This window comes from Arvicola amphibius, chromosome 11, assembly GCF_903992535.2.
Source record: "Arvicola amphibius chromosome 11, mArvAmp1.2, whole genome shotgun sequence".
Classification (NCBI taxonomy): domain Eukaryota; kingdom Metazoa; phylum Chordata; class Mammalia; order Rodentia; family Cricetidae; genus Arvicola; species Arvicola amphibius.
Genome location: NC_052057.2, coordinates 302,313 through 318,214, shown reverse-complemented (window position 1 = coordinate 318,214; position 15,902 = coordinate 302,313). Strand labels below are relative to the sequence as shown.

General features: G+C 38.7%; 1 protein-coding gene across 3 annotated transcripts in view; it reads left to right on the top strand.

Moving 5' to 3' along the window:
* Positions 1 to 15,902, top strand: part of Lrba (LPS responsive beige-like anchor protein) — a 481,883-nt gene that overhangs the window by 453,796 nt on the left and 12,185 nt on the right. For all 3 annotated transcript variants that reach the window (XM_038347328.2, XM_038347329.2, XM_038347327.2), the window contains exon 53: positions 1,546 to 1,713. In XM_038347328.2, the coding sequence (XP_038203256.1) occupies positions 1,546 to 1,713 (168 nt within the window). The remainder of the gene's footprint in view (positions 1 to 1,545; positions 1,714 to 15,902) is intronic.

The following is a 15,902-nucleotide window of genomic DNA, read 5'->3' as shown; positions in this document are numbered from 1 at the left end:
CATTTGCTTCTGCAAGCCTGTTGCTCATGAGAGAAAAAGTTGCATTTGACTTTTACCTGACGTAGATAAGTGTTTCACTATTTTATCTCTAAATCTGAAACATTTATAAGAAGTTTTGTTTATTATAATCAATGATTTAAAATTTTAAGTGAATACTTTCTTATTTACACTTATTATTTTGAAAAGTAGCCAGGTGGTGGTGGTGCACGCCTTTAATCTCAGCACTCAGGCAGAGGCAAGTGGATCTCTGAGTTTGAGGCCAGCTTTGTCTATAAGTTTCAGGCCTACACAGAGAAATCCTGTCTTGAAAAACCAAAACGGAAAAAGAAAGGTAGGGAGGAGGAAGGGGATGGAGGAAGGAAGGAAGGAAGGAAGGAAGGAAGGAAGGAAGGAAGGAAGGAAGGAAGGAAGGAAGGAAGGAAGGAAGGAAGGAAGGAAATAAAAGAGAGGTTATGTACATTTAGATGCCAGCTCTTAATTGAGAGCTTAGGCCTCTGAGTGTTGTTCTGTGTGTTCCAAGTTGAAAACTTTCTCTCATTTCTTTACCGTGCGAGTTCTTTTGCCCTGCCGACTCACTTGAGAGTGCTGAGCGGACATCCTGTAGAACTCATCTGCAAACTATAGGCTTTTCCAGGAAATGGTAGCAATGATCTAGGGTGGCACAGAGGGGCTGTGGATGTCTAACTCTGAGACCAGTGTAGGCCAGTCTGTGAATGGTACCACAGTGTCAGTCAAGCAGGGATTCTCCACAGCAAGCACTTGGGGGTTGTTGTTGCTGTTTTAATTGTTTGTTTTTTCCTATTGAGTTATACATTTTTCTCTTAGAAAAAAGTCTTGGTTTTTATGTCTGACACAGGTTTGTGGGCCACTCTTCTGCATATACATTGACTAAGTTCCTCTCCACTGTCCTTAGTCCTTCCCATTAAACCACTGTAATCTTGGTTTTATCATCACCCTTAAAAGAATTTCATCCTACAGAAAATTAAAATAAGAAACACCGGGGTTTGAATTGCAATCATGATAAACTGTTCTTTCATCAAAAGATAGTCCATGTATAGCCTTGGTTTGAAAAATAAGGAACTCTCTTCAACGTGACCTAAAAACAGAAGAGCTTCATTAGAGGAGGCTGTTAGGAGCTGAGTTCTGGAGTACTTTCACAGGAAGGCAGGCAGCAGGCTTTGGTTTTGAGTCACAGAGTAACTCAAGAAAGTGTTAAATGGTTCCAGGGTGAGGACTCTCCTGGGCCTGCTTTAACCAGTAAATATTATTCCTTTGTAATTTATAGTAGCTGTTTATAAGGATATGGTATCCTCATACTCAAATATTATTTGTTGAAATAGTTTTAACATATGCCTTTCAAAAATGTTACCGCTATTCACTTGATTTTTTAAAAGTATTACGGATAGTATTTAAAAACAGACCCTACCAGGTCAGAACCTTCCCAGACTGAATTATCCTGGCATCGGTTTGTGCAGGTCATGTATTTGCTAGAAGCTTGCTTTGTCTTTTAATCGCAGCTTAAAGAAAATTTGCTTTATATTTTAGGAAAATTGATCCAAGTGGTGTTTGGCCATTGGGATGTCGTCACTTGCCTGGCTCGCTCTGAGTCATATATAGGGGGAAATTGCTACATTCTCTCAGGGTCACGTGACGCAACCCTTCTTCTGTGGTACTGGAATGGAAAAAGCAATGGAATTGGAGATAACCCAGGCAGTAAGTACTATTTTTTAAAGTGAACTTTTATATTTAATGTAGACTAATAACACTTCGAGGGGGAAGTGCTCTTTCATTACAGGGAGAACAACACTGAATTATCAAGTATGTTCAATTTCTAAGCTGTAATTTAAGGTTGACCTAGATGGCATGATTACTAAAACATCCCATAATCACTGATAATTCAAGTCCACATATGAAATCTTCATTTTTACATTATAGCCATTCTTATGCAGGCATGCCATTTCTTGGCCGCCATGACTGTCACAAAGTAAACTAGAAGTGTTTTCATGAACAATAACATGTAACATAAAAGAAAAATTATGTATTATCTTGTTTATTAAACTCATGCTTTAAAAGAACAAAATAAAAGTTATAAGTTTAGAATCTATAACTTTATAAAATTATGCTTTTATTTACATATTAAAAAATAAAACAGGTCATAAAAGGCCAATATGCAATATTCAAATTGGCTCTTGACTTTTCAAATGGGAAATGAAAATGTTCACAACAGCATTAAACATCTTTCAGAAACTGCACTGAAGGCAGTAAAACAACAACACAAAAATGTGTAACCATTTAAAATTGTAATTCACAGAAGGCAAAAAAGGAAACAGCCACCATTAAAACCAATCGCACACAGCTGCAGTCAAGAGAGGGCTTTAAAAAACACATTAAGAAGTAGGAAAAACAATTAAAGGGACCACCTGAAAAATGAGAATTTAATTAAAATGATTATGACAACAGAGACGAGTTCCTGTAAGAATAGCTGTAGATTTCCATTTCATAAGGCAGACACTGCGACTGCTCTTAATTATTTACCATTTCTTAATTTAAGGCTGGTTGCAGTGTATTCGGTTAAGGCAGGCTTGTGCTATTACCTAAATACTGTGGGGCGTTGTGTCTGGGTATAAGTATATTTCACCCTGTCATGTTTTCGATTGACTTCTCCAGGTTGTGCAAAAATGGTTAATACTTGTATGAAAGTGAACACTTTGTTCAAAAATTTTAGTAGAATGCTGATATTTATTTAGTAAAATCCAGAGTTTTTTTTTCAAAACTATTTTTTATTTTTATGTACGGTAGAGACTTTGGATTAGATCATAAACAAGCATTATATTCAGTTGATATCTAGTGGACATATTTATGACTTTAATCAAAGATAATCTTCTATGTGAATAGAATAGGAAAATAATTTTAAAGTTCTGATACTGTAGGTAATCCAGCCTTAGACATCAGAGCAAGCCACAGTGTGTTTGTACTGTGGGAAAGTATACTTTGTACATGTGTCTTATTTACACAGTCAACTTAAAGAAGGTAAAAATGCAGGGATTTTGTTTTTCATTCTCTATAAGATATCCACTATATGATCCTTCCTTATGGGTGGTGGCATTCTAATGCCTCTTCCTTTCTGGCCTCCGAGACTGAGTAACTACTTTCAGTTTCTTTTCCTGTTTCTTTAAACAGAAGATTAAATAAATTATCTCAGGCAAAACTAGATTTGACATAGATACTATATAAATCTACCACTTAATTACTTGTCTCAAAGAATTTAGGAACATTCTTTCCTTGCCTTAAAATATTTTATGCATGTATAGCAATTTATACCCTCAAAGACAAATATTTGAGTCTTTGTTTTTCATTCGAGTTGATTGCCTTCTCTGTGTTATGTGGAGTTCTCAGTCATGTGTATTCTGAGAAATATTAAAACTGTGCTGGCTATTCCTGCATGAAACTGCTGTAGCATTTCAGAGATTTAATTATGTTTTAAAATTAGAAAGCTTCACATTTTCAGAGTAAGTATTTTATATCTATTTACACATTAACTGATATGTACGTATATTTAAATGTATGTTACTTATTTAAGTCCCTTATAAATGGCCCAGAGATGGTTTTTATATGCGTGACATGTAAATAGAGAATTGAGGAGGACTGATGGAATGCGGGGACTCGTAGAGGAGAAATCTGCGTTCCTGGCTCTGCTGTGGCCCTTCTCTCTCATCTGTAAATAAAGCAACCGTGGTTACTGTTATCAGAGGCACACGTCAGCCCCACACCAACACCGTCTTGGTACATATAAAAACATTATAGCTTCCGTGCAATGTATTACTGTCTGTAATACAGTGGATGTGAACACCTAGAATACAGGTAATGATGAGGGGGAGGAAGAGAAGAACACAGGCACACCTAATACAAATTTCAGAAAACTGTTGTATTTTTACTAAATTTATTACTTCATCCTGTCTTGCCCTTAATAATGTCTGATGCCCCAATCCAATTCTGCTTTAGCTTTGAATAGTGAATCCTGACATACAGGTATTTTTTTCTTACTATGAGAATTTACATACATTAGAATAGAAAAAAACGAAAAAGCCAATCTAAGCTTTTAAAAAACAAATAGCAGGCAAACGCAGATATTTTTACTATGTAGCAGTTTTAAACCCTCCCACGGGCTGATTCAGTTGTGAGCGGTCCCGAGCCCGGCACCTCTGAGCCTGCAGGCCCCGCGTCCACCCGCCCCCGCCTGCCGCCGCAGGAACACCCCGAGAGAGCGGCCACGCACTAATGCACTTGTAGATGGCCTGTAAATACTCAGCACTACTTAACTTCAAATCTTTTATTCTAAATTTTTTTCTTTCTTTCTTTAAAAGAAGAAAAGGGGTGCTGGGACAACCTATTGTTTTTTTCCCCTGCATTTTACAGTTTTTTCAGCTATTTAACTTTATTTGAAAATTTAAAATCACAAGAATATTTAGTGATTTTATTTGCATAAGCAAGAGCCAAATGCCATTTTCTTTAAATCTGATGTTGTTGCTACATATAAAGTTGATAGCTGTGTAACTATTTTAACCTAATGTTATACAATGTTAATATGTGTATTAGTTGGATAAAAATCAGGCTAACTCAACTTGGATGAAACCTATAAATAGTATAATTTGGGGCTTTAAAAATGACTCACATGTTTTATGAAACCTGTCTAGATTATGCAGCCAGAGGCTTGCTTTGCGTAGACAGGCCGTTTTTCACCTTTGGCTCTATTGTCTTGTGATGGTTATCTGCTGTGGAATGCGCTCTCCCGACCAGAAGGCTGAAAATAGAGTTCCACTTGCTTGCGGATGGTTTCTGTAACATTAACCAGGACGATTTCAGTGAAAGGTGTTTTCTGTGGAAAGCCCAGCACTTTGTTACCTCACCCCGTCTGCTGTCCTAGGCTCAGTGGAAGGTTTTCACTTCAGAACAGTGCTGACTGGATCGCCCTCCAAATTCCAGAGAAAATGTGTTCCCTCGGTGCCCTAAATTGGTATTTAAACACTTCCAACCTTGACATGATTGTGCTTACATAAACAAGTTGAAAGCATACAACACTGTTATTATTTATTCACTATTTTATATTACATTAATAAATCATAAACTTGAATTTTAAAAACTAACCACTTATGCAACACTTTTAGATTTCAAAGTAATTTTTGTTTTACAGTCAGTCTATTAGCTTTTGGAGCGAATGATTGTCGACTGTGAGGGTGTCGCATAGATTTGTGTGCGCACTATTTCAGTAAAGTACTTTAACATTCTTGCATTCTGGTTTCGATTTGATGGAAAGGTGGCATATTTCTTTTTCCTCTTTGCAATCAGACATGGTAATCTATGTCAGCCTTCTCCCTTTATAGGAATGGCGTCTATGGAGGGGTGGTTTATATATATAACAACAAGATGCTGTTCTTTAAGAGTATTTCAGCACCGTTAATTAGAAAGAAAATTTTATTAACCGTAAGGCTAGTCGCACTCACAGACTGCAGAGACACTTTGTAAAGAGCTGTATTCCAGAGCTGCCCTGTTTTCTCCGTCTAAAACTTCATTCTGTTACACTCCCATCCGTCACATGAGTCATTATCGTAAATCCTACTGTTGTTAATTTTACCAGTATCACCCTAATGAGACATTCCTGCTATAATTAAAAATGAATTCCAACTTTAAGGCATTCTAAATTTTTTTAATGAATTTCGAATGATCTTGCCCTATGACTATAAATACCACTGATATTAGACTACTCGTCAAGTCTGTAAGAGAAGTATGTTGTAACGTGTCCACTGTGAGTTATTTACTGTGGGCCTCCATGCACAAGTGCTTATACATATGTATGTTTTTATACGTGTATTTAGGAATTATGTCCTTTTATCATAAAACCTAATGTGTTTTACTAAAGCTACTGATAAATTCTTATTCTTTGTCTTGGCAAAATATAGGCGGCTGTAGTGCAGTGTCCTCTCTGTAAGTAGGTAGCCTAGAGCACCATCTGCTGGGCACATTTGGGGATGTACAGCTCTCTAATGGGGAAGGCTGGGCCTGGAAACACTCCTGTATTTTGTCTTAATTGCCTGTGATATATTATTCATGCGTCTCAAATGTCAGGATATGTGTGATGTGTTGAACCTTGTAAGTCTTTTTAAATCATTTTATTCTTCTGCTTCCACCCTAACCTGAAATTGGGACTTTGTAATAAATATTTTAAGGAAAGCACAGTACCTGTATGATAAAACAAAGCACTACAGTTTGTCTAAGAGATGCTCAGGTCTTCAGTAAGTTGTGGTTGGCAGAAATTGTTTAGATAATACCTAATCTTAGGTTCCTGATACTCACTCGGTTTTGTATATGAAAGCCGTGCTTGAAGCATGGGGTCTTTCATGTGAGGGATGAGGTGGATCTGGTTCTTTGTCGAGGACACCAGTTCTTACGTATGCCTTGTTCAGCCTGCATCCAGTTCCTTCCTGGCCTACTGCTCTACCTTCTAATCTTCTTTATTTTCTTGTAAAATTTAAAGTACGGGTCTGAAGCAGCATGTTGGCAGTGTTCAGGTTCAGGTGACATTAAAAATGTCTATGAAATTCTCCAGAAGGTCCAGGATGTTTAGTGCTCTGTGATGTAATGCAGACCCTCAAATTCCAGCAAAACAACTCTGTATTTACTTCTTGTAGCTAATAGTAGATGTGGTAAAAGGAATTATATTCATATGGCAAATGAATACAACCTTAATGTGCACCATATGCAGACCAGTGGGGTGATGTGCCAATATATCACGTTTATTTACCTTGTTTGGTTACAGAGAAAAATCACTATACCATTCGTCCTATGGGCTGTAGCCACTTAAATATGAGGACAGGGGAGCTCATTTATGCCCTCAAACTGAAACTGAGTATCTTCATACGTAGACACTGGGGCAATCACAAATAAAATTACACACACTTTATGCTCAAAACAGGAGTTTTAACTTCAAACAATGATTGAAATTAATTTGAGACTACATACTACTTAGTGACTGTCATTATCTAGACTCTCAGAACACACAGAGGCCAAATATTACCCAGAAACTGTGATTGGTGCCCTGCCCCGTTTCTCACATATTAAAGTAAGTTTGTCTGCTGCTAGAGTAAGTGTGCCCCCACCCCCATCCCCCACAAGCGTGGCATTGCTGTAGCTTTCATAAGTATGCATTTAGTTGAGACCTCTGGGCCAAATTAAACTGATTTTTTTTCCAGCTTTCAGCTTTTTATTAGAAAGATTATAGGCAACCTTACATGTATGTGTGCCTTATATTATGAAGTAGATATTCCTGAAGCTGTATGAAGAGCCATCTTCTATGAAATTGTGTGTTTCTAATTACTTCTTTTATAAAGCAACAATTGCCCTACTGTTTCTAGTTACCTTAATTTTCGCATGCTGGAACCACTACTTTATAGAGCTAATTAAAAGTGCTAATTAACAAATTTTAGAATTGATTATATCATGGGCTTTTCTGTTTGTTCTTGTCTGGATGATTTATTTATTTTCATATAGGATCCCCAGTAGTCTGGACTGGGTTGTAATAATCCTCCTGCCTCACCTCCCAAGGGTTGGGATTACAGGTGTGGATGACCACACCCAACTGTGAGTGTACTGTTGGGTTTTAAGTTGTCATCACCTACGTAGATGTATTATTGTGTATCATTTATCCACAATTTTTTAAAGTATGTTTTCTTACATTCTAGTAGGCTTGGTCAGACTTCAGATTTAGGATTGGAAGATTTTGTTTTTGTAGATTTATTTATTTTATGTTTATATGTGCCCATGGAAGCCAGAAGAGGGCTTTGGGTTTCCTGAAACTGGAGTTGTGAACCACCATGTGGGTGCTGGGAATCAAACTGAGGTCCAGAGCAACAGATCCCCTAAATCCCTAAACTGTAACCATCTCTCCAGGCCCTTGAAGTACTTTAAATGAATTAAAAAAATTCCCTGGAATTCAGTTCCTTTTATAGCTGAACTCTGTAACTGCTGAGCATTCTGGTGTTCATCTTTATAGGTTGTAGTTTTCTGTAACTGAGATTATTTTATTTGGGGGGGGATGTTTTAGACAAAGTTTTTTGGGTTTGTTTGTTTGTTTGTTTTTTCAGAACAGGATCTTTACTGTGTAGCTATGGCTGTCCAGGAAATCACTATGTAGACCAGACTAGCCTCAGATTCACAAAGATCCACCTGCCTTGACCTTCCAAGTGCTGGGGTTAAAAGCCTGCACCGCTAGTACACCAAGGCAGACCAAGGTATTGTTAATAGCTAAAGATGTGGAAACCCTCTATTACTTTTAGAGTACCTAACTTACATGTATTTAACAAAGAAACCTTACAAATATTGAAGAAACATTAAAAAGAATTTTAGGGTCAGGTGTTGGTTCACACCTTTAATCCCAGGAAGAGGCAGATGGGTCTCTATGAGTTTGAGTCCACCCAAGACTACCATAGTAAAACCCTGTCTCAAAAAAACAAAGACTACTCCCAAGTAATCAAAATTTATAGTTGTCGAGCCCAATCCGAACACCACACCTAAGGCTCCGGGCTCATTGTAGAAGAGGGACAGAAAGGCTGTAAGAACCAGAAGATCAGGGCATTTGCAGTGAGATTGTCTCCTCACCATGTCAGAAGCTCACCAACATGACCGCCCAGATGTGAGCCATACAAGGATGACATAATTGGGAACAGCAACAGTGCAGCTGTGCACAGGAGTGGTACCCAGAGATAAGCACACCAATTGTCGTGTAGTGCCGGTGCCAGATGGTCAGCCCTGAAACCCTGTACTCAGGCAATTTAACTTAAACAAAAAAGCTAGCACCAATAATAAGAATTTTAAATGATTTGGATAATCAGAATAAACAGATTAATAATTTAATTTGTATTCATAAAACTCAGTGTTGGATATAAATAAATGTGAACACTTTCGCCTCATCAATTTGCTTTCTTTTTTTTTGTGTTTTTCTGGTTCTCTGAGACAGGACTTCTCTGTGCAGCCTTGACCGTCCTAGAACTCACTCTGTAGACCAGGCTGGCCTCAGATTTAGAACTCAGAGATCCATCTGTCTCTGCCTCCCGCGTGCTGCGATTAAAGGTATATGCCTTCTGTGTAGATAAATTTTGTATATCTGCTTTATTAGACACTTGTACTTAGGTGTAGGAGCTACAGATGAACTAGAGGCTAAGACCAAGAAATCCCACTATAGTGAATCCACAAATGAAGTCTCAGAGTAGGAGAAAAACAGCATGGTAGTTCAGTGGAGTAAGGTGTGTAAACAAACTGAAGAACTGTGCAAATTCTACCGAGGATACTGCAGATGTGTGATACAGACACAGAAACATATGTTCTCGGTGCCACTAAATGCAAAAATCATGGAACTGTCTATATCATGTCTTGTAAGTATTGTCAAATTACATGCATATGCTCAAAAGCCTGTGCATATGAGTGCATACAAAAACTGGAATTCTAGCCAGGCAAGGCCAGAAATGTTCATTTTAAGTTACTGGGACTTGGAAGCAAGTTTTCATCATCCTCATGAGTTACTAATTTACCTGTACATTTAATAATGAACATTTCATATTTGATAATGAAAGAAAATTAGAAATATTTATAATTGGAAAATAAACCTGATCGTGGAAATTTAACTGCATTTTCTCTACCTCACAGGTGTGTGGATTGTTGGGGAAAGTTTTAAAATTGGAGACAAGACAAAATGAGAGAAATCAGAGTATAATTTTGAGAAACTAACGCATGTTTTTCCTTTTCAAGAAGGAAAAATGAGAACCATCTGTAGCTGGCACTTATGCAGCCCAAGATCAGATATCAGCAGTGGAGAAACAGTGTGTGCACTCGTGTGTGTGTGTGTGTGTGTGTGTGTGTGTGCGCGCGTGCGTGCACACACACACACATGTGCACACACACGGATAGGTGGGTCTCTAATGGGTTCTTAGGACTTGCAAACACATTGCACATTAACATTTCTTTTTTGTTTGTTTGTTGTTTTGTTTTTTGTTTTTGAGACAGAATTTCCCTGTATAACAGCCCTGGCTGTCCTGGAACTCTCTTTGTAGACCAGGCTGGCCTCAAACTCACAGAAATCCACCCACCTCTGCCTCCTGAGTACTGGTATTAAAGGCGTGCACCACCACACCCAGCTAACACTATTCTTATGATAGCCTCTTTTATTGTCCCTTGTCTTTATGGATAACACATGAAGAAACTATGAAAGTATTTTTTTTTCTGCCTTGGCCTTAAGGCCCAAGTCTCTCACCTAGAACTGAGAAGACATTTAGTGGGTAGGTACTATAGTCTGGATTCAAATTTAGACACTCGTAGCTATAATCTTTTGTTTATGGTGCTGGGGATGGAGCTTAGGACTCACACATGCTAAGTGTGTTCCTATAGCCCCAGAGGCCTCTTTTAGTCACTAAACTGTACTACAGTTTTCACTAGATTTAATTGGATTATCAGCAGTACGGAATTTGATGCACGTGGCATTTACAAAAGATATAAAAAGACACTTTTGTTGCACTGGTTTCTTACGGCAGTGCGTGTCATGTTAGAACTTGTGGTGGGGTTTGGTTTCTTTTCCTTTTGCATATGTGTGAGCGCACTACATGCTGAGGTCTGAGCCCAGGGCCTGTCCCTGCTGAGTGTGCATTCTGCCACCAACGATGCCCCCATTCCCTAGAAGAGTATTACACATAGAACTCCCTCGTCAGCTTAGAAGATGAGCCCATGTAAAACAACAACAACACCCAGAAATGTAGCACAGGAGGAAAATTAAATGAGCCCAGAGCTTAGACTGACTTTCATACCAACCTTGTCTAGACTTACATTAGTAATTCTGCGGTGTTCACAAAAGAAGCCATCAGCATTTTCTGGTACATACGGCACCTTAATGCACCTTGTGGCAATGTCAACTGTAGTCTGTATGTTTAACTACACCCAAAGACCATGACGGGTACCTGGTGTGGAGATAGGGTGGGGGTGATAGTTTTTGCATAATTAAGAGGTGGTAGAATTTCCATTGAAAAATTAGGAAGTTAATGGAAAGGGTTAAGAAACATTTATCAGGGGAAAAAGGAAACATTTATCGGCAAAAAACCATTTCCTTTCTTGATTTACCATTGTGGTGAGCCACATGAGAAAGCTGAGTATTTGGTTTTCACATGAATGTTTTGTATTAATCAACAGCAATTAATAGACAAAGTGCATGTGTAAAATGCAATTACCTATCTTTGGGAAGTAACCTGCATATCTTCTATAGTGGTTAACTTTTTTGGTGTTTAAAATACTTAGACTTAAAACCTCATTATGCCTTTTTTTTTTTTGCTTTTCTGTGTTTTTTTCTTCTTTTTTTTAACCATACCTAGATCCCAAGTGACTTCTGTTTTTTTGGTTTTTTAAACAAAATCAAATTTCATATTCCATTTTAGTTTTCTTTAGGTATACAAGATTTTACTAATGTGGAAAATTGTATTACTGGTGTTTACTTAAAGACTTCATTGATTAATGTTAAATGCTGACTCTTCATATGAAGCCCTTTTATAAGTGCTTGAGCTTCAGTGGTGTTTTTAACCTTTAAAAACACTCATAATTTATAGAATTATGACAAAATAGATAAAACTTGACTTGATAATCACTTAATTTCTGATTTTTTGTTTTTGAAGTTGGCATTGAATCCAGGGCCTCACACTAGTTGGCACTGTACCATTGAGTTGCAACCTCAGACACCGGTGACTGTTGTAAATCAAGTCCTTTTCAAACAAGGGCCATATTGTATTTCTGTCCTTATTTTCCAGTGTGTCACACAATACCTACAGCATCAGTAAACACTGCTAACTGAACGTCAGAGTGTGGGAGTGAGGATGTGAGCAGCAGGACATGGTGACTTACGACCAAGGAGCCAGGCTCCATCGCATGGGTGGAAGAAGCAGTTTTGTATTTCTAAGACTGAGGACAGGGGAGCACAGAGCCGCTCCATTTCATGCAGATGCTGTGAGTGCAGCATGCTGTGTGCCTGTTGCTGCATCTAAGCTGCACTGAGGACTGCGCAGCATGCTCTGAAATGCTTCACTTGTTAAGACTGGGGCAGTGATGCAGATAATGGCAAGAACTTCTTCCACTTTTTAAAAATAATGAAAAAGTGTATTTTTACATGGATTATTTATCTCCTTTATGTTAGTGGAGATAAATCTTGGGAATTATCTTTCTTATGATAGTACAGGAATTACTTTTCTCTTTCAGATACAAAATTTTAAGAAGTTCAGATTCCATTTAATAAAAATATTTAATGTTATGAGGGAGACAACGAAAAACATTTAATAATAGAAAATATATCATTCTCCTCAGTGGTGTTGAGGTAACTGCTATGAAGAAGCGCAGGCCCAGAGGACACAGACAGGGTTGTAGAGCCCCTCGCTGCTTAAGTTGGGCTCTTCAAGGCAAGCACTTTTACCAGCACACTCACTGGTGTGTGCTGAGAAAAGCACATCTGTAGAGCTGGCGTGCCTGGGATTTGTGGCAGGCTTTGGGCTGTCTTTAATCTCATTTGACTTGTTCATCTTCTTCTAAGGCCATCCCTAAGATGCACTGAGTCTCCCTTTCAGCTTTGGTGGGATCTGCATCAGTAGTCATAAAACTGCTCTCACACAAAGACCCTTCCTTTGAAGTTCGCGCTCCAGCTCTCAAAGCAGTCCTGGAAGCCTGTCCTTTTTCTCTTTTCATTTTTCTTTAAGAAGTTTGAAGTGTGGCTTCTTAAACTACCAACAAGATAAAATTTTCTCCCAGCATTACTAAAAGCCATGATGGTTTTCACGCAGGCAGTAAGACTTTAAAGGTTTTAAGGGAATCTGCCATGCTTTATGGTCTAGGCTTTGGTAGATCCTAGATCCTGCTCTCTGAGAGAGCAGATACGGACTGTCAGCATTCACTAACAACTAAAGGTTTTTATCAAAACAATGAACCTAGTAGTTTTCTGAAGACTTTCTCTGCTCTTTCAGTGAGACTGGTGAATCTGAAACATAATGCATGTGCTGAACCGTCTTGTTTGTACTGATAGCCCGCTACCATCCTGATTTGAGCTGGCAAGTGGCCAGGAGGGGCAGCTCCAGAGCTGACAGGAAGGCTATAACCACAGCCGTTTGCTCTTGGCTTTCCGCATGGAGATACAGTGGGTTCTACCTTTCTTCTGTGTTCGATGATACCCCTGGCTCCTCTACAGCCCAGGAGATGATGTATCCCTTGTAGCTAAGAGAAGTGAAAGACACACTAGCTCCACCGAGAACCAGTGTCCTGCCTCTAATGATTCCCTATGCCTTCAGTCTCATGCCAAATCATTTCCAGTATGTCCACTGAACTCAAACCGTTTATATTAGTTTGGTTTAAATCCCATATCATAGAATTATATTAGTAATAGTGAAATTTTAATATTAAAATCCTTGGTTTATTGGGATCTATAAAAATCCAACTTGTTTTTGTTTTGAACACAGTTTTTAATAAGGCGAAAGCGTGAGAATGCTCTGTGCTTCAGATAAGGGAGCTGGAAATGGCCTTTTCTTCATGTGTTGTAGACTGGTTTTTTCCTATACATGAGGCCAGTTGAGCATGGTTGGATTTTTGTTTTGTTGTTAATTCTCACTGTAGATCCAGCTCCCTGAGAAGCCCTGGCCATGACTCTGCTCTTCCGCTTTTAATTTGTTGTGTTATTTGAGCTTGTGTCCTCAGTCCTCCCGCGGCCCCTCGCATTTCCTGGGCTGTCTAACCTGTTTCCTGGACTAGGAAACTCTTTGCCAACAAAGTCCAGCACTTTAGTTAGAGATCAGACCCCAGGAGAGGGAAGGCCCTTTTCTGTCCGGGTGTCATTTTGTTCATGTATCTGCTGATTTCTGTGATGAAAGTGAGTGGCATGTTTGGCATTTGCGGAAGCTGGTATTTTGTAAGCAGAACACACTTGTGAATTGTGTTTGTAGAGGAGAGCATTTACAACGTAACCTCCTTTCTGACTTCATAGTTCTAGGTTATCCTAGTTCATCTCTTACATTTAACAAAGAAAATAGTTGAGATCAGTCTCCGTCCATCCTTCACTAAGCTCCTGAGAAAACATTCTTAAATCTAGAAAACAAGAAAAAGCACTGCTACCTAAAGATATCTGTCTGGCCCCTCCGTGACCCATCTGTCCTTTGTTTATTTTTGCGTAGATATAGATCACTTTCATTTTTCATCTTATTTTCCTTCAAGCCTTCCCTTTCCACCGAGGAAAGATTATTTAAAACACAAATTTCACCACCATTAAAATCATTTGTAATTTATGGAAACAAAAAAGGAACAATTTCACTGAAAATGTAGTCATTAAATCATAATGATTTTAATGGTTTATTTTTTAAAAAAACATTACCAAGAGATATAATTAGACAGTAATTTCAAAAATAACATAATGCTATTTTTGTGGAATTTAAAATATGACAATGGGGGTTATGGAAGGGACCATGAATGACGGCTAACATATTAACTTTTTCAAACATAGAATTTTTATTTCTAAATCTCATGATTTTTAATGCAAAATTAAGTAGCTTAGATGGGCTTATATCATTTCCTTCTTTGAAGGTCCCCCCCAAAAAATATTTTTTATGAATTTAAGGAGAAAAAATAGTCTGAGAGATTCCTTTTGATTTGGAAAATATCAAGAAGGCATTCTAACAAGTTAGGTGTGTTCCTCCTATGTGTTTCCAATCTGAAATCAGATGAAAGCAGGCTCATGGTTCTACTTGTTCCTGGCACATTAGTCTATTAGCTGAGGTCTTGTTTTCCTTCTCTGGGAATATGGGCTAGGCTGACACTGGGCCCTCGAGCCTTATAATACATTAAGTCCTTAGAGGCTAAAATCTCACTCAGAATTACTGATACTCACCAAAGCCTTAAGAGACACCATGGTGACATTGTGGAATACACAGGGCATACCTGTCACATGTCATGATAGAGTTACCACTGCTTCCAGGGAAGGCACAAGAAGCAAGCTCCTTTCTTGGGAACAGAGTCCTCTCTCTTGCCTTTTTGGGGGTCTTGTATCTCTGTGCCTTCACTGAAGCCTATTTCCTTCCTCTGCCACCCAGAAAACCAGGCATGTGCATGTATTTTGCAAGAATATTGGGAGAGCTCAATGACCTACGTCTTGAGAACGCATGCTTTCAAAGCTAGATCTGTGTTCTAGCAGCAACACTGGCCTCTTAGGTGTAGTGGGCTCTGACAGGTTTTCCCAACCTGTTAGGGGCATTTCCTCAGAGTGGGTGATTGCTCTACAGACAGCCAGTCTCTGGGTTGCAGTGGCAAGCTATTCATTTGTTTATTTATGAAGCTGCTCAGAGTGAGCTACTTTCTGGGCATATTTGTCCTTCGGGGTTATACAGTATCAGTTCTTAACTGTGCCATAAACCAGGGTACTTCTGGCTAAATACAGAATCCCGTGTGTCCCTGTGGTACAAATTAAGTCACAACCAGAACCTGTGATGTGTCACTTGTCCGAGCTGTGAGTTCTTTCTTCCATTATTATATCTCCTCTCCCCCACCCTCTTTCCTCCAAACCCTCCACCACCATCAGTAGAGTACACAGGGGCTCTTCACGCCTCTACTGGTGGACTGGAATGTGGGGAGGTACTCCGGAGAGCGACACAGCAGGAAACACTCAGCCAGGAGGTGTTTTAGAGAAAGGCCCCTTGGGCACTTCAGTTGTCTTATTAGGGGAGTTGTAATCTACTGAGGCAGAGGAGGAGACCTTTCTTTGAGGTGTAAATTAAGGCTTTGTTCTTATTTTTAGTTGCTTTATTGTAATAATTTTTGGACAGAATCTTAAATTATATAGGCTTAGGCATAGA